At 35.6% G+C, this 27,874-nt stretch overlaps 1 protein-coding gene across 1 annotated transcript in view; it reads right to left on the bottom strand.

Annotated features, from left to right (window-relative positions):
• Window positions 1-27,874, bottom strand: part of PPFIA2 (PTPRF interacting protein alpha 2) — a 467,265-nt gene that overhangs the window by 113,061 nt on the left and 326,330 nt on the right. The window contains exon 8 of the mRNA XM_053658775.1: window positions 2,189-2,410. Within this exon, the coding sequence (XP_053514750.1) occupies window positions 2,189-2,410 (222 nt within the window). The remainder of the gene's footprint in view (window positions 1-2,188; window positions 2,411-27,874) is intronic.

Genomic DNA, 27,874 nt, shown 5'->3' with positions numbered 1-27,874 from the left:
GTCAGATAATTGAATTTTTTGTTACCTACATGCAAAGACCATTAGAATCAAATGATTATTTTTACATCAGCAATGAGAATGGGGGAGCTGGGGATACTGGGCTCCACCCATGACCCTTGATTAAATAAGCATGAGTAAAATAGATGAGTGTTAAATGAAAGGAAAAAGGCTAAATCTCTAGGACTAAGAGAATAAAGAAACACAGAATGAGCAAGAGGTCAAGAAATGCCTTTGGTGGTTTACTAGCCAGAAATCTTGGTATTCCTTAACAGTGATATAGAAGAGAGGTTAAATTTATTTACTTTATAAATTCTGAGTTTCACCTGTGAGGAAGAATGGAGATAAGGGACATATCTAAAAACTGGTAATTCACATAAGGGTGTAGAGAGCATACTCTTTATCAGTGCGGTGCCAGAGCAATCTCCCCCTTCATGAGTCATGTGTCTTTTTTTGACAGAGCAGACATTGTTTTAGGATATATTCTAATCCTATCCATGCCTTTTGATGTTTACATCAAACATCTATAAATACTCACTTTCTCAACAAAGATTTTTTTGAACATGACAGAAGAGGTCTGGCTTGTTTAGGAGGTCGCCTTAGCTGAATAGAGTGGGATAAAATGAAAGACAAGGACATGAGTTCCAGAGTGCCAGTAGGATGGTAGTGGTGGTAGCACGTGGCTTGTTGGCCCCTGCAAGGACTTCAGTTTTAATGCAAGCAGGATAGAAAAATGACTTTAGCTGACACATTTTAACAGATTACTCAGGCTACTGTGTTGATTAGAAACTATTACAACAATCCTTTGAAGGATCATGGTTCTGTGGAATAAGGAAGAGCCATGGAAGATGTGAGAAGAGTTCACATTACAGAGATATAGTGAGGTTGCAAGTTAATTGGATTTACAACTGAACTGAATGCAGTGTGTGGGTGAGACGGTACCAAGGACAGCTCCAAGGGTTTTTTGAGCAATAATAATGGGCTGCCATCAGCTGAGATGTGTAAAACTGCAAGTAAGTCTGGCTTCCTGAGGTAATATCAGGAAAATAATCTTGAGGAATCTGATTTTGAGATACCCAATTGGAGATTTAGATACAGGCATCTGAACGTCAGGAGAGAAAGATAGGCTGGAGATTTAAATAAGTCAATGGGTGACATGAGACTTCACAAACATAGGGAGCACAGGTAGGTTGAGAAAGGAAGGCACTCCAAGACTGGGCAGGAAGCTGGTCAAGCACAGGTGACTGAAATGGGAGTAGTATGTAAACTGGAAGAAAATCAGGAGCATGTAGTATGCTAATAGTTAAGTGAAAAAGTGTTCCAGGGAGTGCTGGCTGGTCAAGTGCCTGAAAGAACTGAGAAGTGACCCCTACACTCAACAACATGAGTTCAGTGACAACTTGGATAAGAACAGTTTTGATAAGACAATGAATAAAAAATATGATAAGGCAGGCTCAAGAAAAAATACAAAGAAAAGAAATGGGTACATAGAGTAGGGTCAACACCAATAACAACTAGCTAATTATATACAAAAAATGTAAAGAGATAAATACATACAATTTAAAGAAATGTATAAAATAGAGACTTCACAAAATAAAATTTTCATAAATAAATTTTTCTTTTTAATTGAATAAACTGAAAAAATCTAAACTTTTTATCTTAGCTGGTAAGATGATTTAACAATGTCACTAATAAATGATCTCATTGTGTCTTTTGTAGTAACTTCCCAGTGCTCTCTTTTTACAATATATAACATGATGTTAAGTCTAGCAAGAATAGAATATATAGAAAGAGTAAGGTTCTCACAAACTTACACATCCACACTCATAGACACAAACTCAAAATGAAAAGGAAAAATTTTAAATAATGTCTTTAAGTAGCCCCATATCTGAGAGCATAGCAATTCATTATATATACATCTGGTGTTGTGTAAAATGAATAGCTCAATGTTTTCTTAAATCTTTACAAACTGTAGATACTTTTTATTATATGAGACTTGATATCAAAATTTCTTTCCATATATATTTAAAGTAAACAATTTTTGCCTTAATGAGCGAGTTTCATAATTAACATAATAGATCCCACATAATGGTCTTTTGAGATGTAAAGAGTGTCGTCACTAGGGGCGATTCTGGACAAAGCGTCTCAGAGAGAGCATTTGGGAAGACTGAAGGTGTTATGAATCACTTACCTCCCTAATGTCCCTTTGATATTTAGTGTTCATTTCTTCTGTTTTAATGAGATCCTTCCTTGCTGTCTCTGCTTCTTGTTCTACCTCTCCCACTCGGGAAGAAAGGGCCGCCAAACGCTCTTTCATTTGGGCCATTTCATAGTTTTGCTTTTCAAGCAATTCTTGTAGTTCAACTATTTGACTGGTTTCATCAGTTGAGTCTATAGAACCATTGGATAAACGCTGCAGAAAAATAAGGAGAAACGAGACAGGATTTTCTTTATCTTTAAAGTTCACAAACTTAAAGAAATGAAACTAATACAGCTTTCACATTGTAGAATTCTTCACAGAGAAAGAACTCTAAGAGTTAATTTGAATTAAACAAAATTTCTGGGAAAAACTCTTAATTGACATTAGAATAGAACGGTAGATCTGTAACTTTCAAGCAGGTTAACAGAGGCATTTGAACTGAGAGGTATATATTTATTATACACAGCTTCACATGAAACACCAGTGCATTCTAAACATTTATTAAATGGTAGCTATTATGTTATCAATTATATATAAAATTTATTATAAATAATGCTATGTTTCTGTAACAAAGTATTTTAAAATTAAATAATAGTAAAGGCACAGAAACTGTGTAATATTTTCTATTTTTATTCAAGACTGTGCATCTGCAAGTTCTATTTTCAATGACATTCAGATAAAGAACTGATAAACCACTTTTTTTTTTTGGTTCCCACTGTGGATGTGAGCCAGCTGGAACAAAGTCATGGCATAGAAAAGTTTTGATCTCTATATTGCTAGCAACATAAAGGTCACGAGTGCACATGACCCGTGGAAGGGAGACTGAAATTACTGAGTACTTTGAGACTGACTTTTCCCCTTTCTCAAAGGGCTTCCGGGAAGCCAGGGTGACCCAGGTCTTCAAAAGCCTGGCCTACAGCCCAGCTGCACTGAAGGAGTTTTGTGGTAAACACGGAGCAACAACTGAAGGAAAATAAGTGCCAAGAGAAAAAGAGAACAACCATGTAGAAAATATGAATTTGTTCCAACACAAAAGACATATTAAAACAATTTGAACATACATAAATTTTGTTTCTTATGTGTTATTTCAGTTTGAAAATCACTGGCTAAATACAGAAAACTGCACCTACCTGAACCAAGCCATGGAGGAATACACAGAATGCGCACGCACATTCCTCGATATCTAACATTGACCTCAGTTCATCGTGTGCTTTGACACAAACAGACCAGGTCTGTGTTACAGCTTTCTGATTTCAGATACCCCTCCTTCTACCACCTCAACTAACTCACAGCTGTAACCTTTGTGACATGGATTCCATAGCAAACTTCAGGTCTTTTTCAAGGTAAAGAGTTGTATTTATCATAATATTTATGCTGTTCTTGACTGTGTAAGATATTAAACTGTGCTAATCTTTTTATTAGTTTTACATCTTTTATTTTAAATGACAATGTCTTAATGTATGTCCGGTGAAATATGTGATGCTTAGAATATATTTATACTAAGAAATTATTAATTATTTTATCATATAAAATTCCAGTTAACTGGATATTCTTTATTTTTATTTTCCCTCCTTAGGAAAATAAATGAATATTTACTAAATATTCATCAATATGATAACTTTTGCATTACAACCATAATGTTTTACATTACAATTTTTCAGCTTGTTGTTTTTCTTTTAGGCCTAGGTTCGGTCTTTTTCTTTTTTTATTACATAATTTTTTATTGTTATTCTATTAGAGTTGTCCCAAGTTTTCCCCCTTTGCCCTCCTCTACCCACCCCACTCCCTGCTCACACAGTCAGTCCCCACACCATTGTCCATGTCCATGGGTCACTCATATATGTTCTTCGTCTAGTCCCTTTCCTTTCTTTCCACCATTATCCCTTCCCTCTCCTCCTCTGCTCACTGTCAGTGTTTCATTTTTGCATTCCTGTGGTTCTGTTTTATTCATTAGTTTATTTTGTCCATTAGATTCTTCTTATAGTTGACATCATACAGTACTTGTCTTTCACCAATTGACTTATTTCACTTAGTGTAACAGTTTCCAGTTCCATTCATGCTGTTGCAAAAGGTAGGAGCTCCTTCTTTCTTTCTGTTGCATAGTATTCCATTGTGTAAATGGACCACAGTTTTTTGATCCACTCATTTACTGATGGGCACTTAGGTTGCTTCCAGTACTTGGATATTGTAAATAGCACTGCTATGAACATCGGGATGCATAGGTTCTTTTGGATTGGTGTTTCAGGGTTCTTAGGGTATAATCCCAGCCATGGAATCAGTCAAAAGGCAGTTCCATTTTTAGTTTTTTAAGAAGATTTCATACTGTTTTCCACAATGGCTGCACCAAGTTTTATATCTCTTTTTCATGTCATTGATAAAGTTTTTAGTGTGTGCCCCAAACCCCTTTTCCTTCATAAGCCCTGCATTTTTTATTGTGCAATTTTATATAGCTCATGATTTTTAATAATGAGTAAAAGGCACACAGGATGTCTCTGTATTATTTCTTTCAACTACATGTAAATGTACACTACCTCAAAATAAAAAGGTTAATTGAAAATGTTCGAGCCACTGATGACAGGAAGGAAGGGGTGGGGAGTAGAAAGCATCCTGAGAGCACTGAGAAAGATGTGCAGGAAAAGACTGAGTCATACTTAGGAGAGTATCTAAAGATGCCAGTCAGACCTGAGGACCTAATACTTTGCAGGTATAACTTAACTTCTGTATTGTAGGTACCAAACCTCTAATTATGTAGGAAAACAATCCAAGATATTACAAATACATAGGAATGTTGGAGAGAACTCTGTCATAGAGGAGAATAGATTCCCCTTCAACATGTCTATCCTGTCTGCTGAGATGGTTGGTAGTGGAGGGATCACAGCTGAGAATGTTCCCAGGAATTGCTTGTTGCACAAGGGAAGGGAACCTCCTTTCCAAAGTTAATAAAAACAAACTTTTTAGACAGGTCTTATGGACACGAAACCTCAAAAACATTGATAGTGACCTTTATGCAGGCCACAGCTGTACACTGAATTGAGAAAAACCAGTTTCCAATCATTAAGCAGCAATTGAGAACTGGTTTAGGAAAAAAAGGCAAGAGTCAATTCCCAGTCAGTTATGTCCAAATTTGAGATAACTAAGGTATAATATTATAGGGTTTTTTTGACATACTAGCAAATATCTCCTAACTCTATATACTACTTGCAAGTAAGTAGGCAAGCTTAAAGTATACTAAAATTTCTACCTCCTCACATTGAGAAATTTCTATAGTCAACATAAAAAAGGCAATTTTTAGAAACTACAAAAATTATTGAAAACCAAAATTTTACTTTAAAAAATGTTTTATATAATTAAAAATTTACATTTAGGATTTTAGTATGCTAAAAACTTTAGAGAAATTGAAACTCATGTAATCACACAGAACTGATCTAAATTAAAATGCAAAACTTTGAATTCTTAATTTTCATCTACCTGTTACCATGTTGCATTTAATCAGAACATATAAAGCAACATGATAAAGTTATATATACTGTATGGTATAGACAAGTACCAAGAAAGTAGCATGTGTTTGTATGCATATACATACATATGTGTACATATACACACATACATATTTAACAAATGTTTCCTCAGTGCAACTGAATGATGTTAATCTTCTAATTAGAAAAAAATGATTATTTCAATTCTGGGCACCTGAGGTCCATTAAAATCTTGTCAAAAATTGCATATTTTTTAATGGGCTCAAAGTAAGAAAAATTTTAACCAAATATAAACAGTAATTAGGCAACTAAAACAAAACACTTTTAAAATGTTAACCTTCTTAATTTATTTAAGGAGGAGATGTGTACTCCATAGTTCTTATACTACTTTGAAATTGTGGACTATCTATGGAAAATTTTCAAACTCAATTTTTTCTGAAGTGTTTATGAATCTTTTATGATTAAAATTGTGTAATATTTCATTTGTTCAAATCATCTTAAATAGATTTTATGGTGAGATTGATATGTTTTCATAATTTCAGACTAGGAAGGCCCTATAAAAATAGATATTTATCTTAGAAAAAGATTATATAACTTCCATTCCAAATTATTGTTACATAGAATTAACTTTAAAATAAATTATGACACTTAAACCTAAATGACAAATGATTGAATTAGAGGAAAACCCAGTGATTATGTAAAATAGCTTTACTGAAATGTAATTTATATACCATAAAATTCAACCATTTAAAGTATAAACATCAATGGTGTTTAGTGATTAATTAAAGAGTTGCACACCTATCGAGATAATCTAATTCGAGAACACTTCCATCATCACGATAGAAACATCATACTGATCAATAGTCACTTATAGCTGCACCCTAACTCTAAGCACCACTAATCTACTTTTTATAATTATTCATTTTCCTACTTGGCACCTTTCAGTTAAGTGGAATCACAGAATAGGCAGTCTTTTAGACTGACTTTATTCACTGAACATAATGTTTTTTGAGAATCATTCATGTTGTTGCACATAATCAATATTTCTTCTACCGCAGAGTAGAATTGTGTCATGTGGATATACATGTTATCTGCACATTCATCAGGTAATGGGCATTTAGATTGCCTCCACATTTTGGCTGCTGGGAATTACGATACTATGAACATTTGTGTATGTCTTTGTGTGGACATGTTTTCCATTCTCTCAGGTAGATTCCTAGAAATAGAATTGCTGGATTATATGGTATTTCTAAGTTTAACATTTTGAATAGCTCTTTCCCAAAGTGGCCACACCATTTTACATTCCTGCTTGCAATGATGAGAGTTCCAATTTCCCACATGCTCACCAGAACTTATTATTATATGTTTTTTATATATATTCTTGTGGTTACAAAGTGGAATTTCCTTTATGTTTTTTAAAGGTAGCTCAAAGTATATTTATACAGTTGTTTTAAAGAGTACAAAAGATTCACTGTTTCCATTTGCTCACGTCTGCACACTGGGTTAAGAAAATAGGAATTGAAATCTAAAAAGGTGCCAAAGCTTCCCTAAGCTTGATCTGAGAATTAGCTGCTTAGAGAGGCACACATACCACATCAGTATCTCTCACTGACCTGAAAGCTTCATATGAATCCCTTATATTCTTTGTTAATAAAATTGCTGTAATTATACTTCCAATAAGATGCAAAACCAATTAGAAAAATACTGTAACATTTTACTGGCAGTAGAGATTAAACATGAGTTCAGTAATCCGCTCCCGCAAACATGCATAAACTAATGACAGGAAAAAACCTGTCATCCCTGTCTGCTCAGCTCTGGGTGGGCAGTTGAAGTCAAGGTAAAAGCAGTGTGAACGAACAAAATTGCATTAGAAAAAAGCATCTCCTGAGGTTTTTTCAAGGTGAGTTGACAAAGGCAGATATAAGTAAATATTTCCCATATTCCCCAGCTGTTACATGTTTCAATGACCTCCAAATAGCTCGAGGCCACCTGGTTGACTTTTGCCTTGGACTTGTCCAAAAAAGCATTGTTTACCCTCGTGTGCTCAGCCTGGTGGGTATTCTTTCTTTCTTTCCCCTGTTGCTATTGCTTAAATCCAGTAATTCACTCTTCTGATGTTGGTCCTTTTTTTATCTTTTACAATTTTTTTATTTTCTTCTTTTTCTTCTTCCTTTAGAGAGAATTCTTAGAAGCCTGGCATCTGGCCCAAGCTGAAAACTGTGGGTCACCAAGAGCCATGCGACTGGTACTTCTGTTAGATAACTCTGCATCCAGTCTGCTCAAGAGCCTGGCAGTATTGCATTTTGATGCTCTCTAAATGCTTCTCCTCTGAGGTTTCCTTGGCGTCTTTTTTTTTCCTCTAGGTGTTTTTTTTCCCTCTTCTCTCTCTTAATTGCCTAAGTTTTTGGATTTCAGCTTCTTAATCTTCTTGATTCTTTCAGCTTCTCTTCTGAGAAGATTGCATCAGTTGGAATAGTTATTTCTGTCTGATTTCAGCCTGATGGGCTCCCACCTAGTTGCCTTGGCACTAGGTTAAGTATCTTCACTCTACCTTGCTCCTTCCACTTCTCCAGGTTCTCCAGATCTTCCTCAGCAATCTTTTCATCTGATTTATTTGGTTTTCATTTAGTGCTATCAAGGTGTATGTGCCTATGAGTCTCTGGCTGGTATGATCCAGGCTCCCCCAGGAAGGGACCTCAGAAGTTGCCTCCAAACCCAGCCTGGGGCCATGCAGCTGGCTTAGTCCTGGCGTACCCAGTAGGGTCAAGGGCCCGATGGAAGGCGAACGAGGTACCCCACCCAGATCCTACCACCCTACTGCAAGTGTACATCTGTGAGATAGATAGGGGCTCACTGGTTCTGATTTACATCTGCTAATGGCCAAAAATGTTGAACATATTTTAATGTGCCTCTAAGTTACTTGTATAACTCCTTTGAGAAAATGTCTATTCAGATTCTTTTCCCATTTACTAATTGGCCTATTCATCTTTTTATTATTGATGAATATAAAAATTTCTTATATTCATTTTGGATAGGAGTCCCCTTTATCACATATATGACTTGCAAATAGTTCTTCCCAATCTGTAGATTATCTTCACTTTCTCAGTGGTGCTGGTTTATACAAATGTATTTAATTTTAATGAAGTCCAATTCATCAAAATTTTTCTTTATGGCTTTCATAAAGTTTATGAAAAATAGTTTTAATAAAAATCTAATATGAAAGAGAATAGGACTTTTTCTCATGTTTCAGAAACAATATGTAGATATATTATCTTTATGGTAGAAAATTTGAAGTAAGCAGGAAATCATTATTATAAATACACATATGAACAAATAATATGGTAGAAATTATGAAGCCTACACATAAGACCAAGTACAGAGATTGAAACACCAGAAGCCTCACTATGTCAGTTACACCTACTTCTTCCAATATGAAGCCAGGATTTGAACACATTCTTGCATTTTCTACCGGGTAAACAATGGAAACAGAATTTCTTTTTTATTTGATAGTTTCAAGCAAAATGACCTCACCATTAATATTCTCCTATTTGTAGCTTTAGTATTTATTTTAAAATACTCCAACATATTTTTACAATTAACTTTAAAAGTGCTAATACAATCATTTTCTTTCTGAGTTTTGTCGTGCTTTAATGGTTATTGCTTGTTTTGAGTATATGTTAGTGGCTATTCATTGCTCTTCTACTCTGCCAAAGAATAGCAGTTTATTAAACATAATAATTAATAACTTTCACCTTTCTTATTATTGAGTGATAAAATGATGCCTGTTAAATGTACAGAACAAAAGGCATTTACATTGGTATATTAATATAAAACTTAATAATATCTGCTTGGATAGATATTTCTGGGCAAGGTATTCCAGAGAATTTAGGAGGTAAGTTAATTATGTTTTTAGAATTACATGGACGCTACTATGCAGAATAAATATTTGGTTGAGTTCCCCCCTCTCACCTACCCCAAGGAGCTATAATTCTTGCAGCTAATAATTTCCCCCCAGATTTACTGCGATATAATTGAGTGATAACTGTATAAGTTTAAGATGTACAACATGATTTTATTTATGTATTTATTGTGAAAAGATTACCAGAAAGTTAGCTAATGCATCCATTACCTTATATAGATACTATTTCCTTATGAAGATACCATTTTTTTTGTAAGAAAACATTGAAAATCTACTCTTTGAGCAATTTCAAAATATATAATACAGTATTGTTAACTACAGTCATCCTGACGGCTGATAATTTAATTTTTATTATGAATGTTTTCTCAACTCAATGTGTACATTCTGACAACTCTCTTCCCATGTTTTCATATATATATTATAAATCTTTGATTCTCTCCTAATGAATTTTTTATTATAATAAATTTTATTTTCTATTCTTAAAACTTTTTTGGAAGTTGCTAACCCTAACTCATAGGTGAAACAGAGTTTATTGCTTTAGTCAAATCAAGTTAACCATGTTCTAAAATGGGAAATCAATACTCCCAGAACATTCACAACTTCTAGGAGAGAATTCGAAAATTATCTGACAAAAAAATTAACTAACTGTAATCCATTGCAAAGAAAAGAAAATCAACAGAAGCCAATCTTAAGATGATGTAAATGTTGAAATTATCAGATAAGAACCTTTCAGCAGCTATTATAACTATGCTCATTGATGTAAAGAAAATTATACTTGCAATGAATAAAACGAGAAAATATTTCAGGAAATAACCTGACAATATGAAAAAAGTCTAAACAAAAACTCTAGAATATAAACATAGAATAAAAATTCACTGGATGGACTTATAATAAAGGAGAAAAAAGAAAGGGTAAGTGAACTTGAAGGCAGACCAAGAAAATTAACATATCTTTAGAAGAAAAACAGTTGACAAAAAACAAAGAGCCACGGGGATCAATATCATCAGTTAAGATCCCAGGAGTCAAAGAGCCAACTGGGGAGTAAGAGATATTTGAAGAGCTTACTTCAGAGCAAATAGAAAATTCCATTTCTGATAGTGAGTCTTTATAAATAGATTTATAATTGTTCCCAGTTTATATTTTTTAAAAGGGTCAACTGGAATAGTGTGAATTATCTGCATAATTATTTCATGTCTCTGGAGTTTGTGCAGTGATAAATACTTCATGATTAAGAAAGAGTGACAGAATAAAAATGGTAGAGCCAGAAAAAGAAAAAGATATTTGAAGAAATAATGCCCCCAAACTTTCCAAATATGGTGAAATATCTGCCTTCAAGTTCAATTACCCTTTCTCTTAGCTTGAACTTCAGTCTGTCCTGAAAGAGTCCCTAAAAATATGTTCATATCATTATAGTTTTTTTGTAAAATTTGCCAAAGAAACATTATTTTCCTTAAGGAGCTTTCCCCTAATCAAAATTATGTATGTGTCTGGACCAACAAAATCTGAATCCATATTGGATATTCAAACAAAACTAAGTAGCATAAAATGGCATATTAGAAATGAAAATTACCAGCTAGTTAATAAATCTTCTTCAGCATTTACAATAATAATAAATATTTCTTGAATGATGAGTGTCATTTAAAGAGCACTTCCACAAATGAAATTAGTAACATTTAGACTAACATTCTCTAAATCCACAATCTTGATTAATGTATAGTATGTTAAAAACCTTATAATTATGTGTATATCAGTGATGAAATATGTCATGAATACTATTTAAACTCATTTACTTCCTGGGAGTGATTTCTGAAGGTAAGATAAAGCAAGAGGCTCTCTGGTTCTCTCCTAATTAATTCTAGATAGATATATTTTGTAAATGCGGTACCAATGGAGCTGTAGAACATTATGCAAAGTGAAATAAGCCAGGTAGTAAAAGACAAATACCATACGATCTCACCTAATTCATTTTAAATAGATTTTTTTGTCTTATGTGTCTTAATTTTTATGGTTTATTAATCTTTCTATAGGAGATAGGAAAAAGTGGGGCCAAAAAGTAGAAGTTAGGGATTTTTCTCACTGTTAATTAAATTCAGAGGGACTTCCGCCAAGATGGAGAAGTAGGTGGAGGTTCCACCTCACCTCTGTGCACAACCAAATCTAAGAACAACTATTTTTAACAGCAGTCACAACCAAGCCACACAGAAAATCGACAATACGGAGTCCAAAGGACAACTAGATACTCGGCTGGACCGGTACGAGGAGGGAGGCCAGCAGCGGAGCAGGTTAGCAAGAAAAAATTCCCGGGGTGGTGCGCGCAGGCAACCGAGGGCGCTGATCGCCAGTGAGCTGGCTGCCGGAGCGCACAGGGAAGAGGCGCGGTCGCGCGCATTTACGTGCGGAGAAACCAGTGAGAAGGGAAACCCGCGCGGTGCAGCAGGCTCACAAAATTAGGATCGGATAAGCAAGCCCGAGGCGTTTGAGTGACTGGATGCGCTGGGCTAGCGGAGAGGAACGCCATTGCTCCCTCTCTGACCCCGCCCCCACACACAGCGTCACAAACCAGCGACCTGGGTCGCCCCGTCCTGGTAAACAACTAAGGCTTCGCTCCGCTCACTTAACAGCACGAATAGACCAAAAATGGCTCTAGGACAACTCAGAGCCCCAGAACCGATAGACCTAAGTGATGAAGAAATAGCCAGTCTTTCAGATGCACAGTTCAAAACACTGGTTATAAAGATCCTTACAGAACTGGTGGATTTTAGTTACAAATTAGAGAAACATATGGAAGCTAAATTAATTGAAATGAATGCTGATACAAAAGATACCAATAGTAATGGAAAGAAAATTGGGATTCAAATCAAGGGAGAGGACCAGATGGAAGAAAAAAATGATCAAACAGAAAGGAATGAAGAAATAAGAATTCAGAAAAATGCGGAGAAGCTTAGGAACCTCCAGGACATCTTTAAACGTTCCAACATCCGAATTATAGGGGTACCAGAATGGGGAAAGGCACAACCACCAGTTGAAAAATTATTTGAACAAATAATAAAGGAGAATTTCCCCAAGATGGCAAAGGAAATAGACTTCCGAGAAATCCAGGAAGCTCAGAGAGTCCCAAAGAAGTTGGACCCAAGAAGGAACACACCAAGGCACATCATAATTACATTAGCCAAGATTAAAATGAAGGAGAGAATCCTAGAAGCAGCAAGAGCTAAGGGGACAGTCACCTACAACGGAGTTCCCATCAGACTGTCAGCGGATTTCTCCAAAGAGACCTTACAGGCAAGAAGGGGCTGGAAAGAAGTATTCCAAGTCATGAAAACCAAAGATCTACAACCAAGATTGCTCTACCCAGCAAAACTTTCATTTAGAATGGAAGGACAGATAAAGTGTTTCTCAGATAAGACCAAATTCAAGGAGTTCATCATCACCAAGCCCTTACTATATGAAATGTTAAAGGGACTTACCTAAGAAAAAGAAGATAAAAAAGATGAACAGTGAAAGGACAGCAAACTCAGTTATTAAGAACCACACCTAAAACAAAAGCAAACTAAGAGGATAGCTAGATCAGGAGCAGAACCATAGAAATGAAGATCTCATGGAGGGTTAGCAACAGGGGAGTGGGAGGAGGGGAAGGGGGGAGAAGGTACAGAAAATAAGTAGTATAGACAGTAGATAGAAAATAGATAGGGGGGAGGGTAAGAATAGTAGGGGAAATACAGAATTTAAAGAATTTGAGACACATGTTCATGAACTAAAGGGGGAAATGGTGGGGGAGGGGTATGCAGGGTGGAGGGGAAAGGAGGGGGGAATAGAGCAAATGTAATGGCATAATCAATAAAAAAAAAAAGAAAAAAAATTCAGATATTAAAGGCACAGATATATGTAAGACTTCTCAGCATTTAAGCAGTAAATACTGAGCACTTTAAGTCCATATTTGAAAATAGTTCTATATAATTTTATGTTTAAAGATGAATTATTGATTATCTGATCAAATAACATGCTAATATTTGCAATCATTAATATAAGAAATCTAGCAATAATTCTTTGGAGGATTCAGACAGATCTATAAAGTGGGAACATCTAATAAAATATATTTTATTCTGTGAGAAGAGAAATGTAGTACTAAAGAATGTAGAACTAAGAAAAATAACAAATTGAGATAGGAAAGGTATTTACAGGCATAAAAATAATAAGAAAAATGAAAAACTAGAGTTGATCATTCCAAATTTCATGAGTGTCAACAATGTATCAGAGTTAAAGAAATGTACGTATAGAATGAATAACCAAATCAATTAAAAATTTCATAGGCCAATAATAATGTCTGTTTATGATTATATCAGTAAATCTTAGATAAGGCACTGATCCAGAGAGGGATTTTGGAAGACTTCAGTGAGTCTGATGCTCTAAAAAATATTCCCTACTCCTGGATGGTGTGGCCCGTTGGATTGAGTGCTGGCCTGTGAAGCAAGGGGTTGTTGGTTTGAGTCCTGTCAGGGCACATGCCTGGGTATGGGCCATGTCCTCAGTAGGGGGCATGGAAGTGGCCACCACACACTGATGTTTATCTCCCTCTTTTTCTTTCCCTTACTCTTTACAAAGAAATAAATTTAAAAAAATATTTCCCTTTATTTCATGAGATTGTTATGCTCCTCATTTTACTTCAATTTCTTAAATTTGAACTTACCTCCAAATCCCCCAAAATGAGCTCATACCCTTTGAGGCAGTACCAATGGATCTGGAGAGCATTATGCAAAGTGAAATAAGCTAGGTAGTAAAAGACAAATACCATATGATCTCACCTATAAGTGGAACTTAATCAACAAGACAAATAAAAGCAAAATATAATCAGAGACATTGAAATAAAGAACAAACTGACAGTAACCAGAGGGGAGATGGGAGGGGAGATGACAGGGGGGAAAGGGGAAGGGTTAGCAAGGAACATATAAAAAGGACACGGGGACAAGGTCAATAGGGGTGGCCTCCAGGGTGGGAGGTGGGTATGGGTGGGGCAGTGGGTGTGGTGGGGGAAAATGGAGACAGCTGTACTTGAACAATAAAGAAAGGGGAAAAAATGAAATACACTTAAAAAAAAAAGAGAAAGCAATAACAATAAATGTATGCAAAACAATACCTCAGAATACAATGATCAGTTTTGTTTCTAAATATAAATAAATAAATAAATAATTGAATTAAAAAAAAACAGATTCCCCCCAAATGACTGTATATTTCATTAGAATAACAAGTAATAATAATAGATAACAACTTTTGAGTATTTGCTTACCCAAGAATATATAGCTGATAAATTTTCAGCTTTCAGCATGCATGAGTTCATAAGTTACTTCATTTTGTTAACCTTTATTCAGTTCTATGTTTTAGGCACTCTTCTAAGTGCATTATAGGTATAAACTCTTATATGTCTATAACAACCTACTTGATACACAAAAGAATACTGAAGCACAGAGTGTATTTTGCTCAATGTCTCACTACTAAAAGTACTACAGCTAAGGTACCTTCTGAACCCAGGCATTATTATTATTCCAGTGTCATATTGCTAAGAGTCTTCTTTCTCTCTCCCCTCCTTTGTTCATTCATTGTTTTATTTAGTCATTTTAGTCACCAAAACTCTATTGTCTGGCCTCTACTATAATTCACACACTAGGTGGGATGCTTAGAATATGAAATTTCCTGCCTGAAAGTAACATAATGTGGAAAAAAAGAATCAGCCAAATCAATTAACCAAACAATTAACAAAATGAGGTTGAGAAAACATGTAAGCACTGGGTAGTTCATAGGCTTCACGTTATGACTTTTGGACATTTTGGGTCTATCTATACTGCTTCTTAATCTCCACACTGCTTTCCAGCTCTCAGAAATCAGAACTGACTTCAGATATCAATTCTAGTTCTATGAATAACTGCATTTTCTCTTTGACTTGAGATTCTCCTGTACAGAATTCATAGCTGTTATTTTAATTCCACAGTGGTTTAAATTTGTTTTATCATATATAAACTATCTGTTTATAGTCACCATAAATAGAAGAAAACAGAAGTTATATTTGAACTCCATATGAGTTACTCTCAGCCATGACCACACATTAGAATCCTTGGCAGAGTTTAATAAAACTATAAAATGGCGCCTACTCTAGACCATATCCATAGTGAGGTCCAGACATGCATTTGATTTTACTCCCTAAGTAATTGCAATGCTTAGTTGGAGTTAAGAACCAAAGATGTATATTTTCCAGGTACTTCTATAACCATTATACCTAATTTAGTCATCAAACATGAAAGATTGTCAAAAAGTAAAAGTTTAAAGAAAATAATAAAATGATTGTTGAAATGAAGATATTAAATATGTAATAGACCCCAAGTTAGTATTCTTTATTCTAGCATTAACTAATTATATTTTGTAGATTAATGTTTCAAACTGAAAGACCTGATTTTATCTCATTTCTGACAAATTAGAAGAAACAGAATCTTTAACAGACTTGACCATGTCATGGCCTCCGTGAATAATGCTGCAATGAACACAGGAATGCATATATTTTTGTGAATCAAGGTTTTCAAATTTTTCAGGTACTCAGAAAAGTTGGACCATATGGTATTTAACTCTATTCTTAATTTTTTGAGAAACCTCCATACTGTTTTCCATAGTGGCTATAATAGTTTACATTCCCACCAACAGTGAATGAGGGTTCTTTATTCTGCACAACCTCTCCAACACTTGTTATTGCTTGTCTTGTTGACAATAGCCATTCTAGCAGGTGTGAGATAGTATGTCATTGTAGTTTCGATTTGAATTTTCCAAATAGTTAGTGAAGCTGAAATATTTTCATATAGTATATTTTGTACTCCTATGTTCATTGCAGAATTATTCACAGTGACCAAGACATGAAAACGACTGAAATGTTTTTTGATAGATGATGTGTATATATATATAAAATGGAATACTACTCAGCCATAAGAAAAGATGAACTACTGCCATTAGTAACAAGACAGCTGGACTTTGAGAACATCAGGCTAAGCAAAACAAGTCAGACAGAAAATGTTAAGAACCACATGTTTTCACTCATGTGGGATATAAAACTGAAAGCAACAAATGAACAAACAAGGAAAACAAATGATCCAAAGCTTATAGACACAGATAACTTTATGGTCGTTACCAGAAGGAAGGGGTTTGAGAGTACTTGTAAAGGGTTTCAAATATATTTTTACACATTTACATGCAATATATGTCATATATCATAGAAATGCACACTAGAAATCTATACAATCTTATTACCCACTGTCACACCAATAGAAAAAGGAGCACAAACAAAACAAAACAAAAATAATAATAGAGTTGACCAAATATTAACCTGCTTGGAAAATGCCTAGACCAGATGATTTCTTATAGTTACTTCTCTAGGCTGACAGAGACCAGAGGGGAGAGGGGAGGGAATTTCAGGAGAAAAGGGGAAGGATTCACAGGAACAAGTATAAAGGACACATGGACAAAAACTAGGGGGGTGGAAATGAAAAGGAGTGGGAGGGCTGAGGAGATGGGAGTAAAAGACAGAAAACTGTACTTGAACAACAATTAAAAATTTTTTAATTACAAAAATTAATTTTATTATTTAACACTGAGATTTTCAAAGTCATTAGGAAGCAGTAAATTCTTAATAATTTTATTTAATGGAAATATCCCCCTGATAGACATTTACTTCACAGTTATTTAGTTTAATGTGGTCAACAGTGTTTTGTTAATAAATATAAAATACTTATCATTTTCACAGAAATTATAAATCATTTTTAATTTCTACCATCTCCAGAGCAAGAATATTTTCATCAGAAGACTAGCTGTCATTTTGAAGCTCTGATGTTCTCATAATGTCGACATTAAAATACAGCTCACTCACTACATCCTGTGCATGTGGTTTGATAGAAATATATTTTATAGTATCTTAACTCTAAATAATTAAACACAAAAATGATGATTTAATGTTAATGTTAATTTTGATTCTTGATCAATGTTAATAATACCCAGAAATGTAAAAAATTAAAAAACATTACTATATTACAACATGAAATAAATATACTGAATGATTAATGTGGGAGAACATTCATTGGTAACAGGTTTAAATGATCTATATAGTTAGAAGATAGAAGGAGGTGAAGTATGTATAGTGAGGGATATGTTTTTGTTTCTAATTTTTGTTTTCAATTGCAAATCTTCTAATGTTTCTGACTTCCAGTCAAGATGGCTGCATAGGTAAACACAGCTCACCTCCTCGAACAACCACACCATAATTACTACTAAACTACAGCACAACCATCACTAAGAACCATCGGAAATCTATTGAATGGAAGTCTGACTACTATGGAATTAAAGAAACTACATCCGTCCAGGATGGTAGGAAGGGCAGAGATGCAGAACAGGCTGGTCCCACAACCATACTTCATGGATAAAAATTTGGGAGGGATATCTTGGGAGTGAGAGGTCACATCACCACACCAGGCTCCACAGCCCAGGGTTCCAGTGCCAAAAAGATAATTCCCCATAACTTTTGGCTGCAAAAACCAATGAGGACCGAATTGGTAGAATAAACTTCAGGAGTTCCAAGCAGTTCCTCTTAAAGAACCTACACATGGACTTACTCACATTCACTCCCTGTAAGCTCCAGTACCAGGGTAGCAGCTTGAAAGGCACGAGTGGTATACAGAGAGAAACTGAGGTGTCTGACATCATGGTGAGAGCTGGGGGACAGCTTTCTTCCACCAGAAAAATGGACAGAGGCCATTGTCTCTTTACCAAATCCTCCCCACACACCCCACAAAGCTAGCAAGCAAGTACCATGTCTGAGACTCCAACAACCTGGCTAACATTGTTTGCTGATATTACCCTGAGACTCTGTCCCATCCAACTTATGGGCTCACCCAAGTTGTTAACAGTTCTTTTTCCACATGAATGGCTGGCCTTGGCTAATGCATCACAACTTCCTAACTCCTCTCAAACAAGCAACAGCCAACCTCAGTGAGTCCCCAGCCCCCATACCACTTGCTAAGTGGCTCAAGGCCCAGGAGCAGCACCAGCCAGCCTAGACCACAGCTTGGCTTTACCTAAAAACCTCCAAGCCCAGTGCAAGTAGCAGCCATCTCAGAGTGCTTTATAGCCCAGGCAGTGTGGCTCGAGGCAAAACATAGATAGGAATTACCTTGGCCTGTACCACTTGGGAAACCCAGAGCTTGTGTACCCAGTGAACAGTTACAGATCATGTCAGAGCACCCCCACCCTTCCTCCACAGTGAATCCTCCACAGAGGCTAAAGGTTGGTGGTCAGTGGTCACAGCCAGTCTTTGTAGCTGACTGGCATGGTTAAATCCCTTCCATTGACCTGCCAAAAGTAATCAAGTCTCAATTACAAGAGGAGGGTGTTAGTCAGCCCATAAGGTAGGCACACCTCAAATACCCAGCTTGGATGGTAGCCCATGCTGTGCCACTGGACCCTACAGGACACATACTACATTAGGGCACACTACCAAGACAGGGAGTCATAGCAGCTCTACCTAATACATACAGAAAAATCACAAGGAGGTAGCCAAAATGAGGAGACAAAGAAACATGGCCCAAATGAAAGGACAGATCAAAACTCCAGAAAAACAACTGAACAAAAGGGATGTTAAGAAATCTATCACACACAGAGTTCAAAAAACTGATTATAAGGATGCTCAAGGAGCTTAGTAGGGACCTCAACAGCATAATAAACAACCCAGACAGAAATGAAGAATTCACTAACTAAAATAAAGAACAATTTATAGGAAATCAACAATAGAGTGTCTGAAGTTGAGAATCAAATCAATGATTTGGAACAGAGGGAAGCAGAAAACAAGCAATCAGAACAATGAGAAGAAAAAAGAATCTTAAAAAAACAGGATAGTGTAAGTAGCTTTTGGGCCAGTTTCAAGCTTTTCCACATTTGCAACATAGGGGTACCAGAAGGAGAAGAGAAAGAGCAAGAAACTGGAAATCTAGTTGAAAAAATAATGAAAGAAAACTTCCCTAATTTGGTGAAGGAAATAAACATGCAAGTCCAGGAAACACAGAGAGTCCAAACAAGATGGATGCTAAGAGGTCCACTCCAAGACACATCATAAGTAAAATGTCAAATGTTGAAGATAAAAAAAGAATTAAAAGCAAGAGGAAAGCAGTTATTTACAGGAGAATGCCCATAAGACTGTCAGCTGATTTCTCAACAGAAACTTTGCAGGCTAGAAAGGATTGGCAAGAAATATTCAAAGCGGTGAAAAGTGGGGACCTATAGCCAGGATTGCTCTACTCAGCAAAGCTATCATTTAGGATTGAAGAGCAGATAAAGAACTTCCCAGACAAAAAAAAAAACAAAGGAGCTCATCATCTCCAAAGCATTATTATATGAAATTTTAAAGGGACTTATTTAAGAAAAAGAAGATCTAAACTAAGAACCATAAGATAGCAGTAAATGCATATCAACAACTGAATCTAACAAACAAACTAAGCAAACAGGAAGAACAGAGACAGAGTCTTGGATATGCTGAGTGTTTTGATGGTTGCCAAATGGCATCAGTGTTTAGGGGAATGAGTAAAGAGGTGAAGGAATTAAGAAGTACAAATAGGTAGTTGCAGGGTAGCCATGGGGAGGTAAAGTACAATATAAGAAATGGAGTAGCCAAAGAATATGTGTGTAATCCATGGACATGAACAATGGTGTGGGGATTGCCTCAGGGAGTGGGGGATGCTGGGTGAAGAGGTCAAAGGAGGAAAAATTGGGACAACTGTAATAGCATAATCAATAAAATATAATTTTAAATGTTTCTTGTTCAGCTATAAAATTAAAAGTAATATTGAAAAGGATCTTCTTTCTTCCTAAAATAATACTAAGCAGTTCTTTTTGATATGTAAATACTAGATAAGTAAGCACTCTTGCTTCAGAGGAAAACTATTTCATGGAACCTGACAAATGTCTCTTGCACTGTGGAGAACAATTTGCTTAATTACAAGAAAACCTCAGGAGAGTGAGGAAAAACAAGGCTGGTCTCCATTCTATTCTGAAGTTCAATGTTATTCCTAATTCTTCTACAGACTGATACATTTGACTAGGTCAGAAAGTTCTCCAAGAGTTCACAAATAGAACTCACCATGAGGAAAGTAGGACTATGGACTGAGACCTGTGTCCAATACCTGGCTTTTGGGGTTCCAGCACAAAGTCTGGAAGGCCTTCCTAGATTAGTCATCTTGATGAGTTGTGGGACCTGATTGTGAAACTAAGCCTCAAACTATCATAACCTGGAGAAGGGGAAGTCCTCCCCAAGGAACCACGGTGATAGGGGGTGACATTTCTGCTGGTGGAACTTGAAACCAGGTCAGTGGTTGTATGGCATGGATTTATTTAGCCCGAACATCAGTGGGTCACTGCACTGACATGTGGAGGGTGTCTGATTTTGAGGAGCCCACTATCAAATGATGCTCTGAAGACTCAAGAGAAGCAATTGCAGTTTAAAAATGGTTGCCCACCTTTCATCTTATCACATTTCCCAGTTCTTTCACAAACTGGTTAAAAGAAGAACTGTCCCTTTGGCCTGATTAAACTTTTGGTTTTTCTTGTTGTTATTATTGTTCTTTTGATACTTCAGGCAAAAAAAGAAAGGCTTCAAGAGAGTGCTACCGGGTTTACTCTTAATGGGTCACTTGGATCCTCTGATATTCCTGTTAAATAGTCAGAAGTGGACTCAACGTAAAAGTTATCAGTATAGACATAAGAATAATATATATGAACCAAGTATGAATGTTTTGTTTTTCTAGTGTTCTATTTTTTAAATTTACTTTCTGTCTGAGAAACATGAAGATAGTTAAAATACAAAAATCAAAATTTTATTTCTAGTAAAATCCAATGATTTTTTTATCCCCAATAAAACCTACCACTTTAAGAAATGAATGTATCTTAATTATTAATAATAATTAATAGTAAGCTTGTGATAGAAGGGAAATGATCATTTTAGTTACTATGGCAATCATTACAGTTAATATTTAAACTTGAGCAGTATTATAATTAACGTCTATATCTTTATAGCTTCTGAAAAGCATTATAAAGCTTTTTAAAAGCTTTATGAAGTTGAGTATGCTATTCTGACCCATGCTAATATATACTGTATTGAAGTTTTGAACACTGTCTATAACACTAAAGTCTTGGATAAAACATAAAAATAAAGAAAGATTTTCAGAGTTCTGACAGATGACTGACACATTCAGATTTATGTTTTAAAATGTCAGTCTGATTCATGCTATGTTGGAAATAGACTGTAGGAAGCCCATGGGAGATGCAGAAGGATTGGGTAGGAGGTGATTACAATAATCCAGGTGAGAGATAATAAATAGTTGTTAGTGAGAAGTGGCCAGATTCCCCATATATTTTGAGGGTAGAACAAACAGAACTTTTGTATAGTTTGATGTGGGTTGTGAGAAGTAGGGAAGACTTCAGGATGACTCCAAATTCTTTACCTTGAGCAACTGGAAAGGCAAGGTTTTCATCTTCTGAGATGAAAAACATGTAGCAAGTTTTGGGGGAAAATTAAGTGGAGATGCTCAATAAGCAGTTGGTTATATGCATTTGGTTGTAGGGTTTGAACTGGAGGTAAGGATTTGTAAGTCATTACCATACAAATAATATTTAAAGCTCTGAGACTGACTGAAATCACTGAAAGAAGATATTGAGGACTGAGCCTTGGGTCGCTTGAATGTTAATAAATCAGGAAGATTCAATTCCTTGTCAGGGCACATGCCTGGGTTGCAGGCCAGTTCCCCAGTGTGGGGCATGGGAGAGGCAACCACCCTTTGATGTTTCTCTCCCTCTCTCCTTTCCCCTCTCTCCAAAAGATAAATTAATAAAATCTTTTTTAAAAAAGAAGTCAGGAATAAGAATATGATTCAAGAAAGGAGACTGAGACAGAACTACTGGTAAAGTAAGAGAAAGGGAGTACGATTTACTGTAACGTAAGTGGGGAAAAAAGTGAATCAAATAGGAAACCATGATCAACTGTATCAAACACCATTCAGACATCAATACAACAGGGACTGAAGATCGTCCATTGTATTCAGCAGTATGCCTGTATGATAATGACAGGAGCAGTTTCTGTGTTGTGGTGGGACAACGACCTAACTGGAATTGGTTTAAAAAAGAATGCAATAAAAGTGATTGGAGACAGTGAGTAGACAACCTTTTCTGAGGAGCATTGCTGCAAAGGGGAATAGAACATAGAGTAGGGTCAAGAGAGAATTTTTTTAATTGAAATAATTTTGTATGTTAGACAGAAAAGAAAAAGAAAAATTGATGAATTTTTAATTGAAGAAAAGAAGAATGCAGTAGTTAAATGGTGAGGAAAGGAGGCTTGACTTGGAGTGTTAAACACACAATACAGAGTACAGATGATGTGTTGTGCAGTTGTATACCTGAAACCTGTATAATTGTTATTAACCAATGTCATCCCAGTAAATTCAATTAAAATTGCTGAGTTTTACTTTACTTGGTATACATTACTAGATGACTGCTGAAGACATCAACACAGGTGTAACAAAGCTTGCTTTGTCTAAGGTTTATTTTTGAAAAATTTAAAATCTCATGCCTAGTCTAATAAGCTTTTTCATCCTCTAAGACACTTAGGCATATTTAAGACTTTCCTTAAAGTAAATAATCTTATATTTTTAAATTCATGAAATAAGGCAGTTTATATATTGCTCTTTTTATACCCATATTCACTTTTAAAAAAAGACTTACTCATTTATTCATTTTTAGACAGAGGAGAAGGGAGAAAGAAAGAGAGGGGGAGAAACATCAATGTGTGGTTGCCTCTTTTGTGCCCCCTACTAGGGACCTGGCCCACAACCCAGGCATGTGCTCTGACTGGAAGTCAAACTGGCAACCCTTTGGTGCACAGGCCAATGCTCAATCCACTGAGCCACAACAGCCATGGCTACCCATATTCACTTTTAATATTTGTATATTTGATACACTATTTATTTCCGCCCCTGCTGTTCATAAGCTAGATGACTTTCAGCCTGGAATCTTTGCACTACAAAGTTCATGGGATTATTCTAGGGATCAACTAAAACATCTTACATAACAACACTTTAAAAATTGTAAAGAAATTTCTACCAGTTATTTATCTTATTTTTATTCGTGTATAGCCCCTTTGTTAAATGAGGTTTTTTGGCTCCTATAAAATTGATATGGGATAACTTCATGTACATAGGGATGAACTATGGAACAGCTTAATCTGGTCTCTTCTGGGCCCTTCTCTAGCCACAGATGTTCAGGCCACTTCAGCTATGTGTATCTAGGACTATACTGGTATCTTCTCTTTCCTGGAAGGTGTACCAACCCCTACATGGAAAATTCATAGACCTCACTCTCTTGTTTAATTTCACTGCTTGGGAACTGAGTTAAAGATTAAAAGAGAAGTGTATACTTTATTAAGTTATTATGAGAAATTAGATCACAATATATAGGATCAATGCATAGAACGAAATATTGTTAGCACTATTCAGAGGTAAGTAAGTTCGAATGATAACTATCTCTGATACAGAGAAGACAAGGGCTTAATCAATAATGCATAAAAAAAGCTACACTTGACAAAGACTGAATTTTTGTAAGAACAGTTTTTGGCGGTAATTGACACGTGGTGAGAAAGGCATACAAATGTGGTTAATACACTGGAGACATCCCCATGGATGATGGCTTTAAGCTAGAACTTCGCAGAGGTCTTTAAAATAATAGTGTCTTATTCTTAAGTCATACATTTAAGTGTATAGCTAACATAATTTTATTACATAAGCCCATAAAAGCCCTGGAGACCAGCTAAGGTCTGTCTGGTCAGAGAGCCTTGGCTTTCGGATACCTGGCTTGTGGTAAGAAATGGTGGTGGTGTTGGTCATAGGTGTGTAATTTTTGTCCCATTAACTCCTCACCTGGTGGAGAGAAGCACACAGGGCTTATGCAAGACTTTATAAACTATGGACTCAGAACACAGGCCCTTCATGCCCAGGTTCAAGAGCCATATTCATAGTGATCAGACATTTTGAATGACACTGACTTGGAGAACTGGTTCAGAATAAAAGTTAACTGTAAGAATTTGTGGGGAAAAAATTAAAGAACAGGCAAAGGACTTAAACAGATACTTCTCAAAGGAGGATGCACGGAGGGCCCAGAGACATATGAAAGGATGCTCAGCATCACTAGCCATCAGAGAGGTGCAAATTAGAACCACAATGAGATACCACTTAAAGAATTTTCTTAAAAAACTTATTCTTGATAAAAGAATATTTATTATTTTATTAAAAATAAAAATATGAATATAAATAATGTGCTTTTTCTTAAAATACATATTCTTGATAAAAAGAATATTCATTATTTTATTACTGAACATATTCAGTAATAAAATAATCAACTCTAGGAAACAGATATGTATAATTATGAAAGAATAAATAATTAGAAAAAATAATTCTGGGTTAGCATGGATTTTTAAACATTACCAAAACACCTAGAGAAATCATACTGGCATGAAGAAATATAAACACACGATATTCTCTTTTCTGGAGGTTAAAAGACAAAGGTTCTGGTCCTGCTTTGGCCAAATAAGTCATTTAATCTTCTTAAGTCTCCATTTCATTACCCATAAAATTAAAAGAAAAATCTCTACGTACTTTGAAATTCTGATACATGAAAGAAAAAGACTAATCCATTAGCTATAATGCAAATGAGTGTTTAAAAAGTATCTAATCAATGCGCTTCCATGTTTAAAACACTACTGACTACATCTTCTCACTGCTCTGAGGATGAAATCGGACTTCCAGCATAGCCTACAGGACGTTAACCGATCTGGCCCCTCTCACAGTTGGGTCCTGTCCCCCGCTGCTCTCTCCCTTGGCCACGAGGCTTCAGTGTCCCTCTCACCTTTCCTTCCAGAAAATGTACCAGAGAAGCTCTTCCCTGTCCTTGGGGCACCTTGGGACACCTTGGTACACTTAGTGTTTCCTTTGCCTCAGAAACTCTAAGCTGTTCTATGTGGTTGACTTTTTGTATCCTTCAGGTCCCAGGTCAAACTCTGACTCCTAAAGAAGGCCTTCCCTTGCCTTGTCTATCAGTCTTTCTCCCACCTGCCTTGGACCTACCTCTTGGTCACATCCTCTCCTTTTAAATACATTTTTTGTTGTTTTTCTTTTTTCAAGTAATCCAAGTCATTGATTTTGTTGATTGTCATAAAATATATGTAACATAAAATGTAGTATTTTAAGCATTTTAATTGTACAGTTTGGTGGCATTAAATATATTCACACTGTGGTGCATCTGCCACCACTGGCCATCTCCAGAACTTTATCACCCCACACTGAAACCCTGTATCCTCACATTGACTTGTGGGTAACCAGTGTAACCAGACAATTTACAAAATACTCCTACTAGTTTCAATAGCTTTACAGGAGACTTTTTGAGATATATACTTGCCTTTTGGCTCCCTTTTCTCATTTATGTGGGCGTGCCCTCACCTGTCTTGTTCATTACTCTGACCTAACCTATAACAGGACGTATTTCCTGGTACATTAGTAAGATCATCAGTAAATATTTATTTTAGAATGATGAACATGAAAGCCCATATTAAGAAATATTATAACCACACTATTTAATATTTGTAATCAATGTGCCAAGATTTTTTTCATGCATAGTCAGTGCTTCTATTCCTTGTAACAAAGCTGTAAGATAAGAGTATTTCCCTGTAACTGATGTTCAGGGAGGTTGAAGCCCAAGGTCACACACTACTAGTAATCATCAGAAACAGAATTTGCATAAAGGTCCACTGACTTCGAACAACTCATTATTCCACACTGCCTCTCTGACACTTCCAATCAGAAATAATTTATCTCTTCTTTAATCTCTAGTATCATTTTGACTCCACTTTATCATTTTTTGCAGTTATTAATTTGGGCATGTTTATTTCTCACTCCAGTTTTCTAGTGAATTTATTACAGAGACTATGTCTCCTGAGTCTCCACCACTGTTTAACATTATATTTATTCACATCACCTAGTAAATATTTACAGCTGGAAAAAATAATTGTAAGTGCATAATATACAAGTTAGGAGCATTATTATTTCTTTTACTGGAGTAGCATGTTTACTGAAAAAAAATTTACAAATTAACTATCCTCTAGAAAGTAACACAAAGTTACCAAGCTCAGTTCTGAATTCTTAGTGAGATAAAATTTTGGGTTCTAAAAATTTTTATTAACCTAGGAATATTTATGCTTTTCTAGAATAAATGATTCAATTTATGGTATATAGTAACATTTAAACTTGATTTATTTCTGCCTATATTTTTTCATGTTTTGTTTGTAAAATGTCAATAATTACGCAACTTTTCTATGAGTAAAAAGGCCTGTTTTAGAGTGTGCTTTTGTGAGACTATTTTTGTCAACTATTTTGTCAGCAGACTTCTCAAGCCACTGATATAACACATCTCCTGTTGGCTAATAACCCACCCAGACTATGTAATTTAAGTGACTCGACTGCTGTAAACAAAGGGTAATCTATGTGACTAGGGTTCATGAATCACTTTCTGATGGCTCACAGCACCTAACTACAGTGTGGTGTTTTTTCCTCTAAAACCACTTGCAATTTACACACTAATACGACAGTCATCCTACGCTGGTGACTTTTATCACACAGACACTCCCAAAATTAATGTGCTCCTTGTCTCCGTTTGAATATACCTTTTAAGAATTTCTCAATAAAATCTATATGTTAAGATTTAAATTACAATCCAGTGATATTTGTTATACTTGATACACTTTAAATAATCCTGTTATGGGGTAATTTTGAAAATATATTTTATAATGTTATATGTGTATATTTGAGGAATATCTACATAAGGATGATAAAGTGCTAATTAGAATGTTATTTCATATTTTATCAGGAAATGGCAGCAGTAGGGAGATGAAATAGCTCCGGGGGTCTAATGTGCATCATGGTGATCATAGTTAAAGGAACGTGTCGTATGTTTGAGAATTGCTGAGAGTAGGTCTTTAATATCCTTCAGCCTTCCCCACATAAATGATAATTACGTGAGGTGATGAATGTGTTAATTAACCTTACTGTAGTAATCACTTAGGATTTATCCATGCACCCAATTGTCACATTGTAGATCTTAAATTTACACAATTTTCTATGTAAATTATATCACAATAAACCTGGAAAAATGTCAGGTAAAGAGTTGTGTTAT

This window comes from Artibeus jamaicensis, unplaced genomic scaffold, assembly GCF_021234435.1.
Source record: "Artibeus jamaicensis isolate MK-2021 breed Jamaican fruit bat unplaced genomic scaffold, CSHL_Jam_final scaffold_584, whole genome shotgun sequence".
NCBI classification, from domain to species: domain Eukaryota; kingdom Metazoa; phylum Chordata; class Mammalia; order Chiroptera; family Phyllostomidae; genus Artibeus; species Artibeus jamaicensis.
Note: the sequence above shows the minus strand (reverse complement) of the source record. Positions and strands in the feature narration are given on the sequence as shown.